General features: G+C 39.0%; 1 protein-coding gene across 4 annotated transcripts; it reads left to right on the forward strand.

Moving 5' to 3' along the window:
* On the forward strand, positions 1-25,067 carry LOC127801557 (intermediate cleaving peptidase 55, mitochondrial). Of its 4 annotated transcripts, none has more exons than XM_052336799.1 (14): positions 1-297; positions 714-784; positions 874-1,075; positions 1,728-1,820; positions 3,608-3,814; positions 3,903-4,006; positions 4,283-4,349; positions 4,445-4,552; positions 18,540-18,632; positions 20,038-20,128; positions 20,313-20,383; positions 23,016-23,071; positions 23,857-23,917; positions 24,552-24,743. In XM_052336799.1, the coding sequence occupies exons 3-14, from the start codon at positions 1,007-1,009 to the stop codon at positions 24,726-24,728; spliced, it is 1,197 nt and encodes a 398-aa protein (XP_052192759.1). In that variant the 5' UTR covers positions 1-297; positions 714-784; positions 874-1,006; the 3' UTR covers positions 24,729-24,743. The 4 variants fall into 4 exon arrangements, with proteins under 4 accessions (XP_052192759.1, XP_052192758.1, XP_052192756.1 ...); XM_052336798.1 differs by having other exon boundaries at positions 4-297; positions 874-1,137; XM_052336796.1 differs by having other exon boundaries at positions 8-297; positions 710-784; positions 874-1,137.
* The last annotated feature ends 1,333 nt before the right edge of the window (positions 25,068-26,400 follow it).

Here is a 26,400-nt window from a genome sequence, read left to right on the forward strand (position 1 = left end):
CCCTAAATTCGTTGGCATGATGTGACAAATAATGGCAGAATTCAAGGGGCGGATAAGCAAATACAGAGAACACAGGGACCAAAAACCCTAACCCGAGAATGGTTGGATCTTGCTAGCAAGAACAGAGCAAAAGCAGTGCTGAATCTGCTGATACGAGAGAGGGAGAGAGAGAGAGAGATTGTATGCGCGCACAGACGCACATAAGTACAACGAGGAACTCGAGACTGTGGAGGAAGAGAAAAGGTCCAAATGCGAATTCTCCGCATAAAATTGCTGCAGAGGATTTCAGTTGACCAGGTTCGTTTGCATATATATGTATGTGTATGCAAACGCACGCACACATACTTCTAATGATATTGTTGGTTTATTTTTGAACTCAAGTGCAGTTTTTGGTCTCCATCAGTCTTTCAAATGTTGAGAAAAAGAATATTGTAAAGCTGTTTCGTTATGAATGTTCATTTCTATTTCTTGCCTTTTGAACTTCAAGCATTTCCTTATAGACAAAATTTAAATGTTAATATTATGTAGGGTATCTTTTTAGGTAATTTTTCTCTTTTCTGTATTTTCACGTCTAATATGAGTGGATTTTGACGTGCTTTTAGTTCAAATTGGACTTTCTGTGTTATGTTTGTCATTGAATTGTGCAAATTTATTCATGCACCTTTTTCCATGTTCGTATTATTTATAGTCTGTTTATTTGAATAAAAAGGCAGCCAGATGCCGTCTATATTCCACCAAGAACGTCCCTGATGTAGGGCAGCCTACTGCTGCTTCCCACCCAGAGGTATTGCTTTGCAGGATCTATCATTCCAGTATGGTTTAGTGAAGCATTTTTATTTTCTACTTACTAGATTCCCTTGCCTCTGATTATAGTTACTTAAGGAAGGGGAAATAACGCCTGGCATAACTAGTGAAGAATATTTGTTGAGAAGGAAGAGATTATTGGAGCTTCTTCCGGAGAAGAGTTTTGCAATAATTGCAGCTGCACCTGTGAAGATGATGACTGATGTTGTCCCTTACATGTTTCGACAGGATGCTGATTATTTCTACATTACAGGCTGCCAACAACCTGGAGGTGTAGCAGTTTTAGGTCATGATTGTGGTTTATGCATGTTTATGCCAGAAGCAAGCCCTCATGTATGCCCAGATTTGTAACCTAGGAATTCTCCTTATACTCCATGTGGGATTAAAAACTTTTGCAGCAAAAGTTTTTGTGGCTTGGGGTTTAACTACACTTTTCTTAGACATGTAATCTAATTATATTTTCTACACGAAATTATGCTTATTTTCAGACTAATTTTTTAAATATTTGATTTTGACCATATCTTCCATGTAGAATTATGTTGCTATTTGATTTGTTAATTTTGCATATTCAGATTTTGGTTAATTACTACTTACCTGAAGAACTATTTTTTTTCTTAAAATAAAAAATTCACATTAAAAATAAAAAAAACTAAAAAGTAAGATGAACTGGAACAACTTTAGAGGTCTTAATTTCAATTCTGGTATCAACTTATGTTCAAATATTGACTTCCCACTGAATCTTCTATTTAAAATATGTCACTTATAAGCATGTGCTTGTGATAATTATATTATGCAAATGGAGGCTACATTTTGTTTTGAATATATTGAAAACAAGAAAACACATGTCTATATTATGTGATTGATGAACAAAAAGATAGAAAAAGCAACTTGATGATTTACTAATCATGTCTTAAATGCTTTAGGATGTTATTTGGCAAGGAAAGATTGCTGGAGTTGAGGCAGCTTTAGACATGTTCAAGGCTGAACAATCATATTCAATGAACAGATTGCAGAAGGTGAATTTCTTATGTTTTCCATTTAGGATGTTGGAAAAGTATTTGAGCCCCCCCCCCCCCCCCCCCCCCCCCCCCCCTTAAAAAAAAATAAAAATAAAAATGGTACTGCTGAACAGTACTCTGTAAGTGTGCTAGGACTGCTGAAACAAAGAGAGGATAAAGAATCCAGGAAACACTGTAGCTCTACCAAACAATTAGGAGTGAGCAATGATGAAATTGTCTGCAACATTGGAGCGGTGGTGCACAATCAAATGCTAAATCAACATTCAACTAAGTAGCAACTCATAAGTTAATAGTTTTCAACATTGGCTTTTGTTTATTCCAACCATTGAAGGTTGGAATCACATGGGATTGCTGGGTTTTTTTTTTTTTGTGAGAAACAATGAATGGTATTTTTTTTTTTTTTTTCGTGAGAAACAACGAATGACTAACTTCCTTTGATATATGGCTATGCATGTTTTTGCATTTATTGACATGGGTATATAGATGCATCGGAGTAGATCAAAATACCAAGAGTAGCGCATATTAATTGTGGAGAGGGTCTAAAAGGGAGTTGGAAGAGTCTGGCCAGACAAATGCTACAAGGAGTGAATGATGCATTTGGTGTCATGGGATCAGTTGTCAAGAATGTGGCCATATGTGAACATAACTAACTTAGATTAGTAGATTCAAAACCAATGGGCTTAGAATGGGATGAGCAACGGGCATGGTCTTGTTCATGTTTGAGGTAACTACACATGATGAGGCTGTTGTTTAGCTATGGCATTTGCCAATTCTGTAGCAAACCAAGCACTATAGGTTCCCACTATCCCAGGCGATCACACACATACAATTACTTGTGAAGAAACACAGTTCACTTGCAAAGAAGATCACTAGCTTTTTATGGTGGAAGCGACAAGTAAAAGGGTACAACTTGGTTAAGTGGAATTTCATTTACCACTTCTTCCTTGTAATAGAAAGTTGAGCCATTTCAGAAGTGATAGAAGGGAATGTTGCCCCTGTGAGTATCTCATGGTTAGCACTTGAGAGTCCTTATTCCGTCACCATAGCGTCCCTCTAGTGATTGACATGCATGCTAGCATGCAGCACCTGAGCCTTCAGCAGGCATTATTGCATAGTATATGACACATAGGAAAATGCTTACAAGGTAGATTTTTTTGGACAGAAAAAAATTCAGAGTATAGGAATTTTGTTTTGAGAATGGCACAGGACTCTTAAGATTCTTGAAAGTGACATTGAATATTCAGCAATTTGTTAGTTTTGCTTCAATTTCTGTTGTAGATAGTGTTGCCTCCCTCATCACAGAAAATCTTTTGTTGGGCAATGTGATATGGTTTTAGCAAAGAGTAGAGCACCAGCATATCAAGCAAGAGTTTGGATGCATATAGACATAGATAAACTTAATATTTGGTTGACATTTCAACATGTGCTATCAACAATTGTAGAATGTTGAATGTGTCACCAATAACCTACCTGCTTTCCCTCCCTCCTATTCCATTTATTAGGGGGTATTGAGGTGTTTTAAGTAGGTGTTTTGCTACATTGTTCGACAAACATACGCTTAGTAGCCATTGTTTAGGGCTGGGATTACTGGGCTATCCAATCCCATTTACTCTCCTCGTTTCATCTCTCAGTGTCAATGTTGGCCCAATTTGACAGTCTATTGACCATAAAGCCTTCAAAATGTCATTTCTGTCAAAAACTCTCAAAGATTTTGGGAGGGCTTAGTCCACGCCAGCCACTTTTGTCCCTTTATTCTATTTATTTATTTTTATATGTGCCTGCAGATCCTTCCGGATATGATAAGAAGTTCCTCCAACTTGTTCCATAATGTCAAAACAGCCACACCGGCTTACACAGAATTAGAGGCCTTCCAAAAGGCTGATAATGATGGCAAAGTGAAAGATTTTTCTGTGTACACCCATGAAGCCCGATGGATAAAATCACCGGCTGAGCTCAAGTTAATGAGAGACTCTGCAGCAATAGGTTGCCAGGTACTTAGACATTTAAAACTTTCTTGTTTAAATTATGAGCCACCATTTATTCAAATATTTGCTAATATATTTTTGTTGTCTTCAATAGGCTCTTTTACAAACAATGTTGCATTCAAAGGCATTTCCTTATGAGAGTATGCTGTCTGCTAGAGTTGAATATGAATGCAAAATGAGAGGTGCCCAGAAAATGGCGTAAGCTTTTTGTCCTTGTGTGGATCTTTTGAAACTCTGAAAGCAATATCATTTGGAGACCCCCATCACTACCATACCAACTTCCTTTATTATTATGTATTTTACTTTACGTAAACAAGTTGGTTGTACAAGACAACAATAATCACAAGCCTTAGTCCCAGGGAAAGATGTTGACTGTAATGAAAATAAATTACTATTGGCCTCCACGCATTGCCATCATATAGTAATCAGGGATTCCACTTCTGATTTCAAGCTTTCTGTTTTCACATTAAACAGATTTAACCCTGTGGTTGGTGGTGGACCTAATGGTACTGTTATACATTATTCTCGAAATGACCAGAAAGTAAGTTTATTGATTGTCAGCTGCTATTTATTTTTCTTTTTTCTGTATAAACATAGTATTCATGAAAGATGATTGGTTATCATTTCTTTTACCAGATCAAGGATGGGGACCTTGTTTTAATGGACATTGGATGTGAATTGCATGGTTATGTTAGTGACATCACTCGCACCTGGCCACCTTGTGGAAGCTTTTCTCCCATTCATGTATGTAGTTATTTTCTTTCTTTCTTTCCCTTTTTTTTTTGGCATACACAGCAATCTTAGTTGCAATAAGAAGGGGAAAAGAAAAGAAAAGAAAGGTTCTTCACAGTTCTGGACCTGTCCTCATTAATTCAAGGTGTTGCAGAGGCCTAACCATTACCACTTTCCTTAATGTGTTTGCTTTTGGGTTTGAACCTTTCTTCTCACATAGAGGTAGACTAAGCTTTTGGCACGGCAGCAAGCAAGATGTAAAAGGAATATCCTTTCTTAACCACAATAAAAAGGGAACAGGTGCAATTTCCTTGAAAGTAAATGTTCAATGCCCTGAAAAGCTGTAATGTTATGCTCATGCCAAACAAAGCACATCAAATATAATAGTTTTCTAAGCATACTGTGTGTGGCACTTTGTCATACTAGCTATAAGAAGCAATCAATTCAATGTTAATGAAATGTGTGTGCCACTGATGGGACACTTCTTTCTACAAGTTTACTCACGAGTTTGCAAAACAAGACAAACAAGAAGAAGGTCAATAACTAAAAGTATTTCTGTTGAGAATAGGCCTACTGGAAGTGGTCCCCCCCGCCCCCAAGGAAAAAGCTGCTGTTTTGTGATAGGTTGAAAATATCTCTTTGATGTGTTCTTTCACTTTGCTTGAAAATGAAATATTGTGATAATGTTTTCTAGACATCGGGGAAACATCAAAACACTAAGCTTTTAATCTCATCAAGTGCAATGGATTTTATGAATTTTAACCCGCCAATCATCTCTATCATTATATCATTTTTCCTACAAATTTCTTCCATTCCATCCACCCTTCTCATAGGAATGTCTTGTAACATCTGGAAAAAAATAAAGAAATGAAACAAAATCCAAAATACGAAAGGATTTGTAAAACTAATGCAAATGGTGATGACCAATTGTTGATGAATGAGTGGAATTAGGATTGAGTCCAAGTGGCAAATTGTAGATTATTAGAATAGGATTTGAGACGGATTAGGATTCACAAATAATTAGAAACAAAAGAAATGAAGGAATCTAAATTCTGGAAGGATTGTATAAGTCTTCAGATGCTATTTAAAATCTAGTCTAGAGGGTTTGAATAATCACAATAAGCAATTGGTATTTTGAGAGAGATTTATTTGTGAGAAGATTCTTGGTGGTTCGAAGCAAGAAGAAGGCAGCAATGAAGCTAAGGAGGAAGAAGAGTTGCAAGAGGGTCAAAAAGTATATTGGATTCTTCACTGGCAATGAACTAAGGTAAGAACTGTTCTTGGTCATCTTTTCGCTTTTTGTTCATTTCGTTTGAGTTACTGACACATAAGAGAGCATCACAACCATTGTTGATCACCATGCAGGTTGTCGACCATCTATCAACCCTCATTTGATGACAACAACTCCAAAAGAGGCTCTTTGTCGAAGAAATCAAATCCCTCGTAGATGCATTCATTGTAATGAGGAATCGAAGTGGGGCTTAGCCCGTTCAAAATAGGAATCCTTGATTACCCAATTAGAGCCCGTGAGGATCCAATTGGGGGTTTTATGTGACCCATTAAGGAAATAAAAAAGGAGTTTAGTTAATCACAATTTGAACCCTTGAGTTTGAGATATTTATTTTTCAACCCCAAATGATCTGAGAAAATTTAGGAAAGACCTTATGTGACTGTTTAGTTGTAGAAAATAATTTATAGTTTTCCATATCCAAATTTCTATAAAATCTCTATTTTTCATTTTCCATAAAAAATTTTGAAAGCGTGTCACAACCTGAGGGCCTATTTGTAATTTTTTTTGAAAATTCAAATGTAAGGTGGGAGCCAACATAATTGTTAGTTGATGTTAGCATTACTATTCTACCCCTCGACAAGTTGTAACTGCAGGGAAGACCCTATAAAAGGCTTAGTCATGAGGATGGGAATTCATTAGTGAATGATATTGAATTCTTTCCCTCTCAAATTCTCTCTCCCTCCAAAATTCTCTCTATCTCTCTCTCTATTCTTTCTCGTTTCTTTCTCTTTTCTCTTCTGATAAATCTGCAAGCGTAAGTCTGATTCTCGAGACTTGACAATTGGTATCAGAGTCAGTCATCCTCGATTGTGATCCGGTGACGTTAGGATGGAATTGAGTGGAATTACGGTCCAAACGAAGTTAGGGGATCAAATGGCAGTAGGCACTATGTCATGACCCAAGGGTCGTATTGTAATTTTTTGAAACTTTTAAGCTGTATTAACAGGAGCCAATTGAATTTGTTAACGGTAGCTATATGATTCTACCCTCGGTATGAATGTAATCGTAGGGGACCAACCTATATAAGGCTCATAAGCGCGAGGATGGGAATTCAAGTATGAAATAACATTGAATTCTTTCCCTCCAAAACTCTCTCTCTCTATTCTCCATCCAAATTCTCTCTCATTATCTCTCCCTCTATTCTCTTACTTGTTCTGGAAGATTGAAGTCTCAATTGGGAGGCTTGACACACTAGATTGAAGCAAGTAGAGAATTGAATGGAGGCAATAGAGTTTGGGTTGACTCAAACTGAGGAAGCGGTGTCACAGAGTAGGGGGGAAGTGAGAGCAATTTGTGAGGAGTTGAGGGAGGACATGGTGGCATCCCGAGATGGAGTTTTGAGGGAGTTAGCGAGGCAAATAGAGTCTCTAGATCAATGGATCAGCAGCGTGATAAGCACTCCCACAATTTCGATTGCTAACAGAATTCCCTCCCCAATCCGTTTTAGAGGCTAGGATGTCTGGCCAAGGAATTCTGCTGAGGCCTCTGGGTACAACAGAGGTTGGAATTCACACTTTGAAGAGACTAGTGACCAAGTAAGGGAGTTGAATTCCCCTAGATCTAGCCAAGGACCTATGCCGAGGCTAGATATACCTCTGTTTGAGGGATCCAAACCACGATGGTGGATCTGTAGGTGCGAGAGGTATTTCCAATACTATAGTATCCTTGAGAACCAAAAGATCACCCTTGCTATAGCCTATCTAAACGATGTGGCTAATTGTCGGTACCAAGGATAGTCTAGATCTAGGGGTATGGGGGCTAGGTGAATTGATTTTGCGGAGGAATTGTGCATTCATTTCGGGGAAAGGAACATGGCTGGCATTATTAAGGAGTTTAATAAACTTAGACAAGAGGGTACGATCACTGAGTACCAGGAAAAGTTTGAGGAATTGGGGGCATTGATGTGGAGTGCTCAGCCCACTCTTACAGATCAGTACTTTGTTTCAAGCTTCATTAGTGACCTTAAGGATGATTAAGGTCCATGGTGAACATGACAATGCCGGCCACGGTGAGGGAGGCGATAGAGAAGGCCAGGCTACAAGAGCTAACTCTAGAGGTCATTTTCAAGAGGACTAAGACAGGGCATTCACTTTTATTGGGCCCTTGACTGGAGGAAATTCTAAGGCTCTAGTGCTAGTTACGGCATAGGTGGACATAAGGGGGCTCTAATTCAACAACCAACAGAAATACTACATTGCAGTAGAGGAGGTTGATGGGGTTATGTTATAGGTGCAGTGAAAAATACAGCTTGGGGCATCAATGTAGGAGGCACCTACTCAACATGGAAGGGAAGGATGAGGATGAGGAAGAAATGGAGAATAATGAAGAGGAAAAGAAGGGTGAGAAGTTAGAGGAGGCACCTAAGGAGGAGCAAGGTCAAGAAGGGGGAGAAATCTCCTTTCATGCACTCAAAGGAGGCCCTACCGGGAAGATCATTAAAGTGAGAGGACAGGTGGGGAAGAGGAAACTAATGGTGCTTATAAATAGTAAAAGCACCCATAACTTCTTGAATGAAGCTATAGCCTCTGAACTGATGTGTAAGATGACTCATCACCCCACTGTTAGTAACTATGGCCAATGGACAAAATGTATAGTCACTGTGTGTTGACTTTAAATGGATTATGCAAGGAGGCTGATTTAAGGGTCCTTGAACTTGGGGGTTGTGATATTGTGCTAGGGGTGGACTGGATGAGGACGGTTAGCCCATTGACGTTTCAATAAGCTGGAAGTGACAGTGGAGATGGAAGGGAAAAAGCTAACATTGATAGCCAGTTTGGAACAAGGGGAATGCAATCTAATTAAGGGGAGCAGTTGCAAAAGCTGTTGAAAAACAAAGGGGGACAGATCTCGCAACTTTACTCTATCCATGCAGGTGGAGAGGGATGGATCAGCAAAGGAGAAGGAGGCTCAAACAGAAAGGAAGGAGGAATCCAGCCCCTGTTCTTCTCAGGTAAATACTTTAGATAGCTTGCACTTACTCTTGGAAGAATTTAAGGGCCTATTCGCTGAGCCTAATTCCCCACCTCCCCAAGACCCTTGGACCATGCCAAACCCCAAACCACCCCAATTAACGTACGAGCATATCGATACTCACCCGCATAAAAGGTAGAAATCGAGAAACAAATTTCTAACATGCTAGCCACTTCTTTTATATAGCCAAGCCAAAGTTCTTTTGCATCCATTGTCTTGTTAGTAAAAAAGAAGGATGGTTCTTGGAGATTTTGTGTTGACTATCGTCGACTCAACTCTCATACCATTAAAAATAAATTCCCAATTCCTCTCATTGATGACCTATTAGATGAATTGGTTGGAGCCAAAGTATTCTCCAAATTAGGCCTCAGATCCGGATATCATAAAATCCGAATGAAGCCTAAAATAGCCTTCCAGACTCACCAAGGCTTGTATGAGTTTGTTATCATGCCTTTTAGGCTTACAAATGCTCCATCCACCTTCCAAGCTCTCATGAACCAAATCTTTACCCCATACCTTCGAAAATTTATCCTAGTCTTTTTTTATGATATCCTAATATACAGCCCAAACTTAGAACAACATTTAACCCACCTTCGAACTGCATTTGAGGTCCTTAGATACAACCAACTATATGTCAAACTATCTAAGTGTATCTTTACCAAGAATGAGGTGGGATATTTGGGGCATATAATCATTAGGCGGGGTGTTAAAACAGATCCCAGTAAGGTCACAACTATGGTAAAGTGGCTTAGACCTCTATTTGTGAAAGAGCTTAGAGGGTTTTTGGGTCTAACTGGGTATTACAGAGAGTTCATAAGGCACTATGGGGTTGTTAGTAGGCCATTGACAGATCTTCTCAAGAAGGATGGCTTCCATTGGAATCCCCAAGTAGAGGCAACCTTCTTGGCACTCAAGAAGGCCATGACTCAAGCCACTATGTTGGCACTCCTGGATTTTTCCAAACAATTCATCATAGAGACAGATGCTTGTGAGAAGGGGATAGGAGCAGTGCTGATGCAGGAAGGAAAGCCTATAGCATACATCAGCCAAGCCTTGGCTCCGAGGCATTTGGGGTGGAATGTGTATGATAAAGAATTACTAGCAGTGCTAAAGGTTGTGGACAAATGGAGACAATATTTGGAGGGTAACCCATTTGTGATCAAGATCGATCACGAGAGCCTAAGGTTCTTGTCCCAACAAAGGCTATAGTCTCGGCTACAAAGGAAGGGGGTCTCCAAACTTATGGGGTTAGACTATACCATCCTTTACCGCCAGGGAAAGGAGAATGTAGCAACTAATGCTCTATCTAGAAGGGGAAGTAGTGAGAGTGAGGGTAGCTGCCATGCCATTACAGCAGTGGCACTCGAATGGGTGAAGGAACTTGTGCAAAGCTATGACCAGACAAATTGGCTGAGGGATCTTTTGCCCCAACTTGCTGCTCAACCATCGGGAAATCAAGGGTACTCACTGTCTAATGGCTTGATTAGATTTCAGGGGAGGTTGGTAATGGGAGATGACAGAGAATTAAAGGAGAGGATACTTCAATCACTCCACTACTCACCTGTAGGAGGGCACTCAAGAATCAAGGCCACTCATCACAAGGTAAAACAACTGTTCTTTTACCCAAAACAAAAGAAAGATGTAATAGAATTTGTCTTGGCATGTTAGACATGCCAAAGATGCAAGCATGAACAAGTGCCATACTTCGGTCTCTTACAACCCTTATAGATTCTAGAGCAAGCATGGGAAGGCATCTCAATGGACTTTGTGGAACGATTGCCCAAATCGGAAGGAAATGATGTGATACTAGTGATGGTAGACTGACTGACAAAATTTGGGCATTTCCTAAGCCTCACACACCCTTTTTCAGCCCAGGAAGTGGCAAGGGTATCCTTAGACTCAGTGGTAAGGCTACATGGAATTCCTAAGTCCATTGTATCGGATAAGGACAAGATATTCACTAGCAACTTTTGGTAAGAGTTGTTTAAAAAGCTGGGAGTGGGATTACACCTATCTATCGCCTACCACCCCCAGTCAGATGGAGAGATGGAGAGGGTCAACCAATGTTTAGAGACTTACCTCAGATGCATGTGTTTCACCAAGCCAAAGAGCTGGAACCATTGGCTGCCACTAGCTCAGTGGTGGTACAACTTATGCTTCCACAGTGCTATCAAGAGAAGTCCATTTGATGTAGTGTTTGGACACAAGCCTCCTATCTTACCTGCTATAGCCAACTCTACTACCAGTTTAGCAATAGTATTTGTAGCAAAGGCAAGATATGCTAGCCACCCTCAAGAAAGAATTGGCCACGGCACATAACAAAATGAATCAAGAGGCGGACAGAAAAAGGAGTGACAGGGCTTTTGAGGTGGGGGATAGGGTGTTCCTTAAGATGAAGAGGTTCTTATGAAAACCCTTCACTGCCACACCCGCATCCAAACTCAGTCTCAAGTACTTTGGGCCCTACACCGTTAAGTCAAAGGTGGGGAAAGTGGCCTATAAACTGAAGTTGCCTCCCAGAATAATCATTGCTCAAAAAGTCCATTGAGCAGGGTGCTTTCACTAGCCAACAACTACCAGCCATGAAGGATGAGTTAGAAGAGACCTTGGAGCCAAGAGCTATCCTAGACAAGAGAGTGATCTATCAAGGAATAGTGCCCTTGACCTAAGTTCTAGTCCAATGGTCACAACTACAGCCCGACCACACCACTTGGGAGTACCTATCGAAGCTGTTGAAGTAATTCCCCAGAACTATGGGTCTACTCTAAAATTTTTTAGGACAAGAATTGATTTGAAGGGTGGGGGAGTGTCATGACCCGAGGCCCGAGGGTCTATTTGTAATTTTTTTTTGAAAATTCAAATGTAAGGCGGGAGCCAACAAAATTGTTAGTTGATGTTAGCATTACTATTTTACCCCTTGGCAAGTTGGAATCGCAGGGAAGAGCATATAAAAGGCTTAGTCACGAGGATGGGAATTCATTGGTGAATGATATTGAATTCTTTTCCTCTCAAATTCTCTCTCTCCCTCCAAAATTATCTCTCTATCTCTCTCTCTCTGTTCTTTCTCCTTTCTCTTCTGATAAATCTGCAAGTGCAAGTCTCATTCTTGAGACTTGACAGCATGTTCCAAGTTTAGAAATATAGAAACCTAATTTCCAATCTAGAAAATTGGAACATAAATTTTTTCCTCTAGAATCCAAAGTATAGAATGTCTACAGAAGGCAATGAGATATCATGGCAAATATTTTCTTGGCCAAAAACAAGATGGCAACGCAAGAAGGTGCCACAAAAAGAATGGTGCCACATGAGGCTGCCATGGTCAAGATGACCATTGAAGGATGGTGTACCATAAAGCTGCCATGGAGATAGCATCATGACCAAGGGTACATGGGATGAAACCTTTGAGGAACAAGCCCCATGATAGGCCCCCGGTTTTCTTGACTTACCAAAGAAGGTCCAAGGGGCAAGGGGTAGGGGCAAGGGGGTAAATTGGATGGCTAGCATAACAGCCAGCCATGTTGCGTAAGGGCAGGGAAGGGAAATTGTTGGGTTGTGTAACAACCCAGCAAGCGCGTGTAACAAAATTCAGTTGGGGAGGAGAGGGGGAAGAATATGTAGGGGGGGAATGAAAGAGAGGGGATATCATTTTTCTTGTATTGAGTTTTGGGAGAGTGAAGGGCCTCTCGAACGCCCAGTTCTTCTTGTAATCGGACTGTTGAAATTCAGTTTCAGTGAATCGATTTTGGGATCCCATCATTTTGGTATTAGAGCATCACTGATCTTGATGGTGAACTTGACTGACCGAGTTGGAGAAATAGAAGGGACGATGGAAGGCATGCAACTGGGAGTGGAGGCCATGAGGGGTGAGATACAAACGGTGGAGAAGAATGTCTCGAACCTGTTGGAGCAGTTTGCATGGATGAGAACGAAGTGGGAAGAGTAGGAACGGGAGCGGAAAAGCAAGGAGAAGATGGGAAGCCAGCCTACGGAATTCTTTCAAGATTCCGAGGCGACCTCGGATGTGGGAATACGGCGCGCCGAGACAAGTGGTGGCGATGGGAGTTGGCGGCCGGAAATCAGAAGGCGACGTTTGGAGATGCCTCTCTTCGAAGGCGACTATCCAGACAGCTGGATATTCAGAGTCGAACGATATTTTGCGGTGACGGGGATGACTGATGAGGAGAAGGTAGATGCAGCGGCTTTGTGTTTGGAGGGAGCTGCTCTGTCGTGGTTCCAATGGGAGGAAAAACGGTGAAGGGTTAGAGGCTGGGAGGACTTCAAGTTTCTATTGAGAAGTCGCTTCCTACCCACCCAAGAAGGCTCTGCTGAGGAAAGGTTTATAGCCCTCCGGCAGAAGGGAACTGTCATGGAGTACCGCCAATGCTTCGAGACATTGGCATCTCCTCTTGAAAACTTGTCGGAAGCCATGCTAGAAGGGCATTTCATAAATGGGTTAAAACTTGAAATCAAGGCTGAGTTGAGGGTGTTGAGGCCAAGGGGTTTGGGGCAGATGATGGACTTAGCCCAACGGATAGAGGAGCGAAATCAAGTGGTTCGGGGAGGGGCAGTTGGAGCAGGTTCAAACAAGGGATCGGCTGGGCCAAACCCGATCTCAATTTTCTAGAGAGGGGGAATTCTGCCACCCTCACAACAGCCCCAAAAACTGACAACAATCCATCCTCCTAACCCAAATCGGCCACAAACCTATGGGCGAGGGGGTAATCCACCCTTCAAGCGGCTTAGCGAGGCGGAGTGGAAGGCAAAAAGAGATAAGGGCCTATGTTTTCGATATGATGAGAAGTATATTATAGGCCACAAGTGCAGAAACAAAGAGCTGCAAGTAATGATGATATATGATGAAGAGGTGGAAGGGGACGAAAGGTTGGAAGAGTTAGTAGGAGAGCCGGGACAGGATGGGGAGGTAATTGAGCTCTCCATGAATTCGGTGGTGGGCTTGACTACACCACAAACTATGAAGCTCAAGGGAGACATCGAGGGGCAGCTGGTGGTGGTGCTCATAGATGGTGGGGCAACTCATAACTTCATAGCAAGCGAGCTGGTGCGGCAATTGGCATTACCAAGGGAGAAGACAACTGGTTATGGAGTAATTATAGGGACTGGAATAGCAGTGCAAGGGGCTGGAATTTGCAAGGGAGTGAAGCTTAATCTCCAAAATCTGCAACTCATAGAGGATTTCTTACCTCTGGACTTGGGAAGTTCGGATGTGATTTTAGGGATGAAGTGGCTAGCGGCTGTTGGTAAAATGAATGTGGATTGAAAGGCTCTCACAATGAAATTTCAGGTAGGAGGCATGACAGTCACCTTACAAGGGGACCCTAGCTTGAGTAAGACCTTGGTATCCTTGAAGGCAATGGCAAAGGCCTTTAGGGAAAATGGGGAAGGAATGCTGTTAGAGTTGGGAACCATGGCAGCAGGGATCAAAGAAGCTCAAGAGGCAGTTCCAGAAGTGCCAGGGGGGGTGTTGGCTGAGTTTGAGAAGGTTTTTTCGACACCGGAGGGGCTGCCACCTTGTAGGAGGAAAGATCACATCATCAACCTGGTTCCGGGAACCACACTAGTGAATGTAAGGCCCTACCGATACTTCTATTTGCAAAAAAATGAAATTGAGCAGCTGATGGGAGAGATGCTGGGGGCTGGAATTATACAGCCTAGTTCCAGCCCATTCTCGAGTCCGGTTTTGTTGGTTAAAAAGAAGGATGGAGGGTGGCGTTTCTGTGTGGACTATAGGGCCTTGAACAAGGTCACTATACCGGATAAATTTCCTATACCTGTGATAGAGGAGTTACTTGATGAGTTGCATGGTGCTAGGGTCTTCTCCAAGCTCGATTTAAAATCTGGTTACCATCACAGATTAGAGTTAAGTCGGAAGATGTTCCCAAGACAGCTTTTCGGACTCATGACGGGCATTACAAGTTCCTAGTAATGCTATTCGGGCTAACAAATGTGCCAGTCACCTTCCAATCTTTGATGAATGATATTTTTAGAGATTATTTACTACGTTTTGTGTTGGTGTTCTTTGATGACATATTGGTGTATAGCAGGGATTTCGAACAGCACGCCCATCATCTACGTTGTGTCTTAAAGGTACTAGTGAACAACCAGCTCTTTGCCAATAGGAAGAAATGCATTTTTGGACAGTTGGAAATCGAATATTTAGGCCACATTATATCTCATCTCAGGGTTTCAACTGATCAAAGTAAGATACAAGCCATGCTAGAGTGGCCTACTCGTACATCAGTTAAGGAATTGAGGGGGTTCCTTGGACTTACGGGGTATTATAGACGATTTGTGCGGGATTATGGCAGGTTAGCAAGGCCACTAACGGGGAGGTTGAGGAAGAATAACTTCTTTTGGGATGAGGCAGCCGAGCAGGTCTTCTAACAACTTAAGGTTAAAATGGTATCCCTACCCGTCTTAGCCTTACCGGACTTTGGGAAGCCCTTCGTTATTGAGACTAATGCATCGGGACAAGGTATGGGGGCTGTATTAATGCAAGAGCAAAGGCCTATTGCTTATTTCAGTCATGCTTTCAATCAGTTGGGGAGAAAAAAATCTGTTTACGAGAGGGAATTAATGGCCATAGTGTTTGTTGTCAAAAAATGGAGACATTACTTATTAGGGCGGAAGTTTGTAGTACGAATAGATCAAAGGAGTCTCAAATACTTAATAGAACAACGGATAGTGAGTCCGGAATACTTGAAATGGATGGTGAAATTGTTGGGGTTTCAATTTGAGATACAATATCGGCCCGGATTGGAAAACAAGGCTGCTAATGGGTTATCTAGGATCTGCCACCCAGCACAAATAATGGCCTTAACAGTGCCTAAAGTGGTCCAAATGGATAAGTTAGCCAATGAATTGAAGGCTGATGTAAGACTGCAAAAACTTATTTGGGAGCTTCAGGTTGATTCTAATTCACACCCTAACTTCCAGCTAGTGGACAATTTTCTCCTTTACAAGGGTAGGCTGTACTTACCCAAGGGCTCCACTCTCATTCCATTGTTACTTCATGAGGGGCATGATGGCAGCATAGGGGGACACTCTGGATTCCTAAAAACCTACAAGAGGGTAGCAGCAAATGTTTGTTGGCAGGGAATGAAGAAGGAAATACACAAATACGCAAGGGATTGCTCGATTTGCGAACAAAATAAGTATATGGCTTTAGCCCCCGGGGGACTTTTGCAGCCTCTCCCAATCCCAACCCAAATTTGGGACGACATTGCTATGGACTTCATTGAAGGGTTGCCGAAGTCAGGCAAGATGGATTCCATTTTGGTGGTGGTGGACAGACTTAGTAAGTACGAGCATTTCATTAGGCTTAAGCACTCATTTACAGCTAGGGAGGTGACTGGAATTTTTATTAAAGAAGTGGTGAGACTTCATGGAATTCCAAGGTCCATAGTATCGGATAGAGACAAAATTTTCATGAGCAAATTTTGGGAGGAGATGTTTCGACTACAAGGTACCAAACTCAACAGAAGCACAGCCTATCACCCTCAAATGGATGGGCAAACTGAGGTACTTAACTGAACTTTAGAAACCTACTTTCGTTGTTTTGCTTCCTCAAAACCGAAAGCTTGGTACATATGGCTACCTTGGGCTGAATTATGGTATAACACCTCCTACCACACTGCTGCCAAGGTGACTCCATTTCAAGCAGTGTATGGGCGAGAACCACCACACTTATTGAGGTTTGAGAAGGGAACCACCCCTGTTTCAATGGTGGAACAACAGCTGGTTGAGAGAGACCTAATTCTTGAGGAATTGAAGACCCAACTGATAAGAGCACAAGCTGTGATGAAAAAGAGGGCAGATCTGAAAAGAAAGGAGGTAAAGTACAAGGAGGGGGATTGGGTTTATTTGAAGTTAAGGCCCTATCGACAAAAATCGTTGGCTGCCCACTATTATGGTCCATTTCAAGTTGAGAAGGAAGTAGGTCCACTAGCTTATAAGCTGAAACTTCCATCTCATTGTCCAATTCATCCGGTATTTCATGTATCACATCTACGAGAGGAAAGAGGGGCATTGGAAGCTAATGTGGAGCTTCCTCAACAGCTTACTGAAGACCTTGAGATGCTGGTGGAACCAGAGGCAGTGCTGGGAGTGTGATCAAGATCCGGAAAGAACTCACAAGAGTTCGAGGTGCTCATACAATGGAAAGGGCTACCCCCATTGGAAGCTACTTGGGAACCTTACCACTTAATCCAGCAGCAATTTCCTCTTTTCCACCTTGAGGACAAGGTGACAGTTTGGGGGGGGGGGGGGGGGGGGGGGAAGTAATGATAGGCCCCCGGTTTTCTTGACTTACCAAAGAAGGTCCAAGGGGCAAGGGGTAGGGGCAAGGGGGTAAATTGGATGGCTGGCATAACAGCCAGCCATGTTGCGTAAGGGCAGGGAAGGGAGCAAGTGCGTGTAACAGAATTTAGTTGGGGAGGAGAGGGGGAAGAATATGTAGGGGGGGGAATGAAAGAAAGGGGATATCATTTTTCTTGTATTGAGTTTTGGGAGAGTGAAGGACCTCTCGAACGCCCAGTTCTTCTTGTAATCGGACTGTTGAAATTCAGTTTCAGTGAATCAATTTTGGGATCCCATCACCCCATTAGTCCAAATAGAATTGAAGCAGTCGACCATATTTTATGTCAAATCGTCTTGGACATCCAAGGCACATGTGCCACGTAACCTAGTTGAGTGCCTACATGTTCAAGAAAGACAGCTGCATAATTACCTGTGTATTCATGTCTTCACTTAGACGAAGTATATCCAAGAACTAAGGGATCAGTGGGGGTTTTTGAAATGGAAGTAAGACTGTAGGAGTAGATGATAGATGAACTAATAAAAAAAAAAAAAAAAACTAAAGATTACCGTGTTGAATAATTTAAACAAAGAACTTCTATTAAATTTAAAATGTTGCATAAGATATCTGTACAACTGACCAGGCGCTATCAGCACAGAATGCTGACAGAAAAAAATTGGTGGTCTTAAGGGCAATTGGTCAACTAGGATTACTGAAGAGGATTTCCACATCCTAGATTCTGAGCTCTTGGGGTATTTATAGTCTAACTCGTCAGAGTTGAGTTCTTTTCAACTGGGGGAGAATAATGAAGTTATAGAGATAAATATTTTGGGAAACAAATTTTAGGTGTAAAAGTAAAAAATTGATATTGTTTTATTATTTTTTTATTTTAATTTGTTTCATAGTTTCTTTTAATTTATTTTATGTCCTAGAATCCTAATTAGATTAGGATTATCTTTATTAGCTTAAATACCAAGGAATCCTAGTTAGAAAGAAATTCTTGTTAGAATAGGTTTATATCTATTAATTGTCTATAAATAATCCTTCAATGAAGTATTGAAGGATAGATTTTGATGAATAATATTGAATAGTGATATTGGTTTTGAGTAATCGGGATTACTTTTATTTCTTTTGGTTTGGGTTCTACATCAGTATATGCCAAACATTATATTAGTCATTACTCTTCTATATCCATATTCGAATACATTTTTATTCCGACTAACAACATACTTTTAAGATGAAAAGTGCCCATTCTTTCTTATTTTTTAGTTGTTCACATGTACTGAAATATTTCTCAAGTATCCTATACAAGACTTGAAGTTTGCTGGACCCATTTTATTTTCAATTTTTCTTGATATCCCTTTTGCCCAATCACTGGCAAAGCATTGATTAATGACATACAATTTGGATATTTTTTATTTTAGGGAGAACTTTATGATCTTATTTTAGAGACAAACAAGGAGTGTCTGGACCTTTGCAAGCCTGGCTTGAGCATTGGGCAAATTCACTACTATTCGGTATGGCTTAAACAATGCAATTGGTATTTTCCTTTGCAATCAATTGGCTCTTGCAAAATTGACACTGATAAAACATGAAGGTTTTTTATTTTCTATTTTCTTTTTATTTGTCCTCATCTTCTCCTTCTTGAACTGGACTTGTCTCCAAACAGGTATCCAACTGTTGTAAACAGTGTTCAATTATTAGTAGAATACAGTAAAAGTCAATGAAATTTTACCTGTGAAGTGTGGAGGAATTGTCATGTATGGGGTGATCTTCAGAATGTTGGAAGCTATAATGGGAAACATTCACACTTTCATAAAGAAGGAAATTTTGATTATCTTTTTCTTACAAAAGATAAGGCCATAGATAAAAATGAATTGTGAGTTAGAATTAATGAAGCCAATCCCGAAAATAGTGGGATAAAGGCTTGATACGTTATTTTTATTTGCTGAGAGAAGCAAATAATTTTGCCTACTTAGGTAAGATATGAGTTCTAAGGGCCTTATAAAAAGAAAGAGCCATAGATAGAAATGTAGTTAGGATTGATGTAGTTGACTCCCACCTAGTGGGACAAAGGCTTGGTGTTATGCTGTTTTTACCGAAAGAGGCAAACAATTTATTTGTCAGCTGATCCTATGTTTAATTAGTTTAATTACATAACCACCAATGCTTTTATTCTTAGATTGTGGTCAGCATGCTCATGTCACTTTTTTTTTTTTGTCTGGGTACGTGATGTCCCCTTTTTCTTTTTTAACACAAGTCTCAACACACTATCCATATTCCTTATGCCCTTATCTCATACTAAATTGTGTGATAAAATTTTCCTTGTTTCATATGCTTTACATAGAGTCCCATTAGTGTTTCTGATGATTTTAACTTTGGTTCTTTCTGTTACTACATTTGATTTCTTATTAAAGACAATTAGCTCTAATAGTGGTTGTAGTAACTTGTGTAACTGTAACTTTGGCCCCTATATTCACACTGCAGTTTCGCACATTGTCTTGATCTTATTTAATTGTTACTTGCATGTCTTTCTCTATTATTCTGAAATTCATGTGATTTTAGTGGAAATGTGGGTGTCATTCAACCGGGTTAGAAGGATGGTTTTCCGGCGGTTACATATTGCATGTGCAATCATGCCACAGCTCAGCACTCTGCATAAACTAACACTAATTTACTAGTTGAAGTGCTATGCAAGTCATATTTTAGAAATCATACTTATTTTTCTACTTTCTGATTGTCTTTTTACCTTGAGGCACCTCCTAGGTGGACAGTTTATTTTCCTTTCTGTAGGGGAATGCTTTTCTTTAACGCTGATTCCTGTTCATACTTGACTGATCAACTAAGAGCACCTTGAAGCTGCCATTAACACTTGGCTTCTTAGTAATGAGTTTTTATTAGTATTCATGCTACATGGAATAGGTTGATAAGATGCGCAAAGGCTTGAAGGAGATTGGAATTTTGAAAGATGACAGACATCGCAGTTACCATCAGCTGAACCCAACTAATATAGGTTTTTTCTTACCATTACTAATATAGGTTTTTTCTTACCTATTCAGGGCACAGGCTGTGTATGTTTTTAATTCAGAATTATTAGTCCAAGATTATATTCCCATGTCTCAGTTTTTATTTGATAAGTAATATTTTGTCTTGTACTATAGCAGTCATTAATCTCTCTCTCTCTCTGCCTTTTCCAGGTCACTATCTGGGAATGGATGTTCATGACTGTTCTACAATCAGTTATGACCGTCCTTTGAAACCAGGCGTTGTAAGTTGTCTGACTGATGAATGACTTGAATTTTTCAACCTTTAATATTTTATTTACTGAGAGGCTTGATGCTTTACCTTATATGCAACTACTGTGCAATTTATGGTACATCTGTTCATGTTTCTTCATATGCTGATGCATGGACAATAGAAGTAAGGTTAGTCATGCAGGTGGACATTTTAACATTGGTCAGACCTTTTGTCTTCCCTCTGGTGTAGCCAATTAAGGCCTTAGAACAATCTAACACCATGGGTCCTCATTCAAAATGCTAATTGAAGGTGATTTTTGGGCAGACCAAGTAATATACCCAAGATGTCCCCAATAGATTGAATAATGTGGGATTGGGTTGTGACAAACTGTCCTAATTCTTGGCATCCTTGCTAGGCCAAAAATTCAAATTTCAATCTGACCCAAACTAGTCTCAGAACAGTTTCCTTGCCTGCACCCACTTGGTAGTGATCTTTTGTTGTCCCTTATACCACCTGTAACACCATGGGTCCTCTACCAAAAAGCGTTTGTTGAAGTTAACTTTTCAGTTCATGGGACAAATAATACACCCAAAACCTCTCCAATTGACTACAATGTGAATTGGGTTGTGACGAGCAACCAGATGTACTCGCTGTTTCTTCTGTCTCTACTGGGTAGCATAGCTGGATCCATTATGCATTGATGGAAACTGTGCATTTTTAAATATCTAACAAAAACTTTATTCACCTTACAACAACAACAACAACATATCCGGCCTTTATCCCACTATGTGGGGTCGACTACATGAATTCTAAACTTTCATATATTTCTGTCTTTTGTCATATCTTCATTTAGGCTCATACATTTCATATCAAATTTTAACATCTCTCTCAAAGTCTTCTTGAGTCTGCCTCTACCTCTTTTTTTGACTAATTGTTCCGTTTCATCAACTCTCCTCACAGGAGCGTCTCTTAGTCTTCTTATCACATGACCAAACCATTTTAGTCTAGTCTCTCTCATCTTCTTCTCGATTGGTACTACTCATACCTTATTACGAATGACCTCATTTCTAATTTTATTTTTTCTTGTATGGCCGCACATCCATCTTAGCATCTCCATCTCCGCTACGCTTATCTTTTGCTCATGCTGGTATTTGACTGCCCAACATTCTGAGTCATACAACAAAACTGGTCTTATAGCTATCCTATAAAATTTTTCTTTCAGTTTTAATGGGATTTTACCATCACTTAACACCCCCGATGCATTTTTCCATTTTAGTCAACCTGCCTTAATTCTATGCGTGACATTCTCGTGAATTTCTCCATCTTTTTGAATCACTGATCTCAAATATCGAAAATGGTCTTTTCTTTGTATAATTTGGTCTTCCAATTTTATTATAACATCCTCCACTCTTGTATTTTTACTAAATTTACATTCCATATATTCTATTTTCCTTCTATTTAATTTAAATCCCTTAGGTTGCGTTCTCTTTGCTGTTTTCAAGTCATTTTTAGTTTTCAATTTTTCAAAATAATGAAAACGCGTTCTCTTTGCTATTTTTAAAAATGCATTTTTGAAAACAAAAAAAAATTATAAAGAAAACTCAAAACAACAAAAGTGTTTTCATCCAAAACAAACTCTAAACTCAAAACACATTTACTTATTTATTTATTCATATTTTATTATTGTAATGGAAAAAAATATTACAAAATTCATTAACCTTAAAATGTATATATATTTTTTAATAATATATTAACATTAAATATTTTCAATTTATTGAATAATCAAATTTATTGAATAAAATATCATTAAAAATTTATTTTTAAAATTTCAAAGAGAATGCGTTTTCTAATTTTTTATTTTAAGAAATAGTTTTTCAAAATAACAAAGAGAACGCATTTTCAATTTTCTAAAAATAGACTACTAAAATAAAAAACTAAAAATGAATTCAAAACTCAAAATTAAAAAGTAAAAAGAACGCAGCCTTAAATTCTAAGTTGTTTCTCCACAACTCAAGCTTAGTGTTCACTCCCTCTTTTGTTTCATCCACCAACACTATGTCATCTGCAAATAGCATACACCATGTTACCTCTGTTTTGAATGTGTTTAATGAGTTCATCGATTACTAAAGAAAATAAGTATGGACTTAGTGCAGAATCTTGATACAGTCCCATTGTAATTTTAAGCGGCTCAGTATTCCCTCCGCATGTTCTCACCCTTATTCACCTTACGAGTCCATTTTAAATGATAGCAGAAAAGCCTGTGATATGACTTCTTCTGAAAAGAGTTGTTTTTGCAATGCCATTATCAAGCCACAGCCAGAATGTTGGTGCAAGTTCTCCTCAGCCTTCACAGTCCGGATGTGAACATATTTTGTCTAGAGATTGGCCTTTGGCATGTTAATGTTTATCAGGTGTCATAGATAGGACTCAAAGTTGCTCCTTTCATACGACTAGGATGGGCTTTCTCTAAGCATGTAACAGATTGCCAAATTAGGCTTGTTTCTCCATACTGAATTTTTAATTCAGGTCTTCAACCGTGGATGTTTCTGGCTACATGTTTGCTTTTCAACTGAGATTCACTGCTTTGATTTAAAAGAGAATTCTTATTATTAGCAGTATTCACTCATCCTGCAATTTTTTTTGTTTATTTTTTTGTACGACAGGTTATAACAATTGAACCCGGTGTTTACATCCCTGCTGGTTTTAGTTGTCCAGAGAGGTACTTTGTCGCTTCATCAATAAATGTTTGCTCTTTAAGTTGAGATTTTTGCAAGTCTGAACATTTTAGTTCGAGCTGTGCTTTATGCCTTGGATGGGAAGAAAGATTTAGATGGGTTTTGCACCTGACAATTATACATGGAGAATTCCTTTGTATCATAGATCTTGACACGTCATTTCTGGGGCTTGGCTACCTTGTCATATGATTTCTGGTGTTCATTTTTATTTTAATAGGCATCACTTAAAACAAGTAAGCACAAACATAAACTTAATTTTTTTTGTTTGACGTGATAAATGTGGACTTAGTCCTGCTTGCGCCCCTCTCCCCAAAATGGTCATTCGGTAGTTCTCTTCCTCCAGTACCCGACCGGACTAAATTCATTTTTTTATTATGTCCAACGATTTGCCCAATATATTGTTTTTTCTCCTGTGATTATGAATTAGTTTTGTATTACCAGTTCTTCCTGTTAATTTTGTATTCACTAATGAGGTTCCCTGTATGATGACAGAATGTTAAAGTGAGTCTCTCCCATCCCAATGATAAAAGAAAGTTGTCTTATTAACATTTTTATTTCTCCCCTAATTCATTTCTTTATTTTTCAGTAACTATGAATTTATTTTCACAATATTTTCTTCGTTAGTTTTTGCTTTTGAATTGTTATGCTCTATGTCATAAAGTGCTACAAACTTATTGTGGATGATGATGCCAAAGCATCTCCATTACCTTTTCTTATCAGATTTGTCATTGAAGTCAAAGTTGCAACTTGTATGTTATGTAAAATGCAGATACCAAGGCATTGGGATAAGGATTGAGGATGAAGTCCTAATCACGGAATCAGGATGCGAGGTATGGCTCATAGTTGATGACTTCCTGTTACTATAATACTATAACAGGCCTAACTAGAGAAGATGATAGTTAAGTCCAGATGCGAAATGTTTTTGTTGACTTTATAGAACTACATCAAACTTTATTGGGAAAATCAAAATTTAAATGTTTACAATAAACATTCCAAAACACATCTAAACTCTCGGAAAGATTATGAAGTACTTCACTATAAGAATATGTTTGAAAGTTTGACAAAATGCAAAGCAAAGCAGAGAGATAAATGGAAGAAAGTGGGGTCGGTCAGTTCTCATTTTTTGTAGTTACAACTGGGTACTTTTTCTATATAAATGCTATCTTCAATATTTTTTTTTTCATCCTAATACTATAAACTTCAAGTACAACTTCTAACACAGTTATTTATTTTAGTCCACCGAAACTTTTATCCTAATATTATTGAAAGAAAATAATTAACCTTGTTTCACCTAGTACTTCCCAAGCATTGAAATATTGAGTGATTTGTTTAGAGATTATATCGTAAATATTGTTATCATTGTAAATTTTATGTAATTGAATGTCGTATTATATTTAAAATTGTAGTTGCTTGTGGTTCATACTATTAATTTAACAAGGATTGGGTTTGGTTTGCATACCAAAGATAGACGAGAAAGAAGAAGAGCCAAAAGAAGTCACATTCAAAGATCAGAATCACTTAGATGTGTTGCTTTTTGGGCAACTCAGATCTGGAATTGTTCCGGAACCACGAGGGAAAATTATTATTTTTTCATATATTTTGTTTGAATGCCAGTGGTTTTATGCATTACATAGGGTCTAATGATCTCCTCATGCTGGAAACAGGTCCTTAGTGGGTCTTTACCCAAAGAAGTTAAGCACATTGAGTCGTTGCTTAACCACCACCTGCATGGAGGAGGGATGGATATTCAGAATGTTGATGCATCCAATTAGTGATGAAAAAATCAAGATTCACAACATTGGTTGACTGCTGATAGAATTTTACTTTGCAGCCCGCGTAAACTCCCAGAAAGCAGCTCACTATTTATTGATACGTCCCATCCAGCTTGTCCTATGTAAGTCCATATATTGCAATTTTAAATGCCATTATGTGTATTTATTTATTTATTTTTGAGCTATGTAAATGCCATTTAACTTTTTCTCTGTTGCTTCTATTGCCTTAAACAAATAGATGAACTTAGACGGTGTTTGGCATAGCTTAAATATAAAAAGATGTGTAGTGGTCAGTTTAGATGAAATTTTTTTGGCGAAATGTCAAATAAACTATTGTATTTTAATTTTAGGATCAAATTAGTTATTGTACTATAAAAATGATCAAATAAGTCACTATACTTTTAAGAGTATGAACTAAATTGGTTATTATATTTTGAAAATACACAAATTACAATTGTATGGGTCATGTTTGAGATTGTGTGGAGTTCTGTAGATTTTAGTAGATGATATTAAAAAAAATATATTTACTTTAATAGCTAATGTAGTTTAAAATTTAAAAGTACACTTGACTTATTTGATATTTTTAAAAGCATAGTGGCTAAATATAAAAATATAGTGACCTTTTTAACTCTTTTAAAGTATATATAGTGGTTAAATTAATCTTGAGACTTAAGAATAATGACTTATTTAACACTTTATCTAAGTCTTTTTTGGCACAATTTTTTCTGAAAATCAGCGAACCATTTTATTTTGTTAGGTAACTACAGGATGATTTGAATGGGAGGAGATGATAAAAGTAATCATTTGGATCTGGATTATGGTTATCATAAAAAGAAGAAAAAAGTTTGATTGAGTTGCCCAAATCTTATTAGTTCTTAACTAATTTTATGTTAATTTTCAACTTTTAACATTTATTCATCCAATCACTAAAAATGTTCAAATATTGCTACTTAGCGTATGCACCATCCTAAAGAGAAGAAAAACACATGATAACGATGAGAAGTACTCATGTTACATCCAAGTCATGAAATTCTTGATGGCTACTTAAAAGCAAGCAAGCAACTAGTGCAGGGCGCACCTTGAAGAAACTAAGTATAGAATAGTGTAATACTACTGCAGTATTGTATGGCTGTCGGCTGAATGGTGGAGGTAAATGTAAATCAACAAACACCATCTCCATCTCGGACAAATAAAAAAGAAATGGAATAATAAAAGAAGTGGGTGTGGGTGGGCATCCCGTATCAGCCTATGAGAAGCAGCAGAAGGGTGGATGCCTTAATTGCAGGAGGTAACCCCACCCTCACACAACACAACCGTTTAATGAATGCATCATCAGAGAGACTATCTATCCATTTGGCCATCGTGCATGCCATCTCGCTCCCTCCCAACTAACTTCCTTCAATTCTCTTCTTAAATATATTCAACTACACCTCTCAATTCAAGGCGCCCCCCCTTCCCTCAAATTACAGTTTTGGCATGCATTCATTCACTCCTATCCGTCAGTTTAGAACCGGAAGTTATTTCTTCTTTAGGTTCCGTTG

This window comes from Diospyros lotus, chromosome 5 (genome assembly GCF_014633365.1).
Source record: "Diospyros lotus cultivar Yz01 chromosome 5, ASM1463336v1, whole genome shotgun sequence".
NCBI lineage: Eukaryota > Viridiplantae > Streptophyta > Magnoliopsida > Ericales > Ebenaceae > Diospyros > Diospyros lotus.

Coding starts and splice junctions, on each gene's coding strand:
- LOC127801557 (XM_052336796.1), top strand. CDS start 250: ATGCGAATTCTCCGCATAAAATTGCTGCAGAGGATTTCAGTTGACCAG. Junction 4,007..4,282: donor AGAGGTGCCCAGAAAATGGC/GTAAGCTTTTTG, acceptor CACATTAAACAG/ATTTAACCCTGTGGTTGGTG. Junction 20,129..20,312: donor GCTGAACCCAACTAATATAG/GTTTTTTCTTAC, acceptor TGCCTTTTCCAG/GTCACTATCTGGGAATGGAT.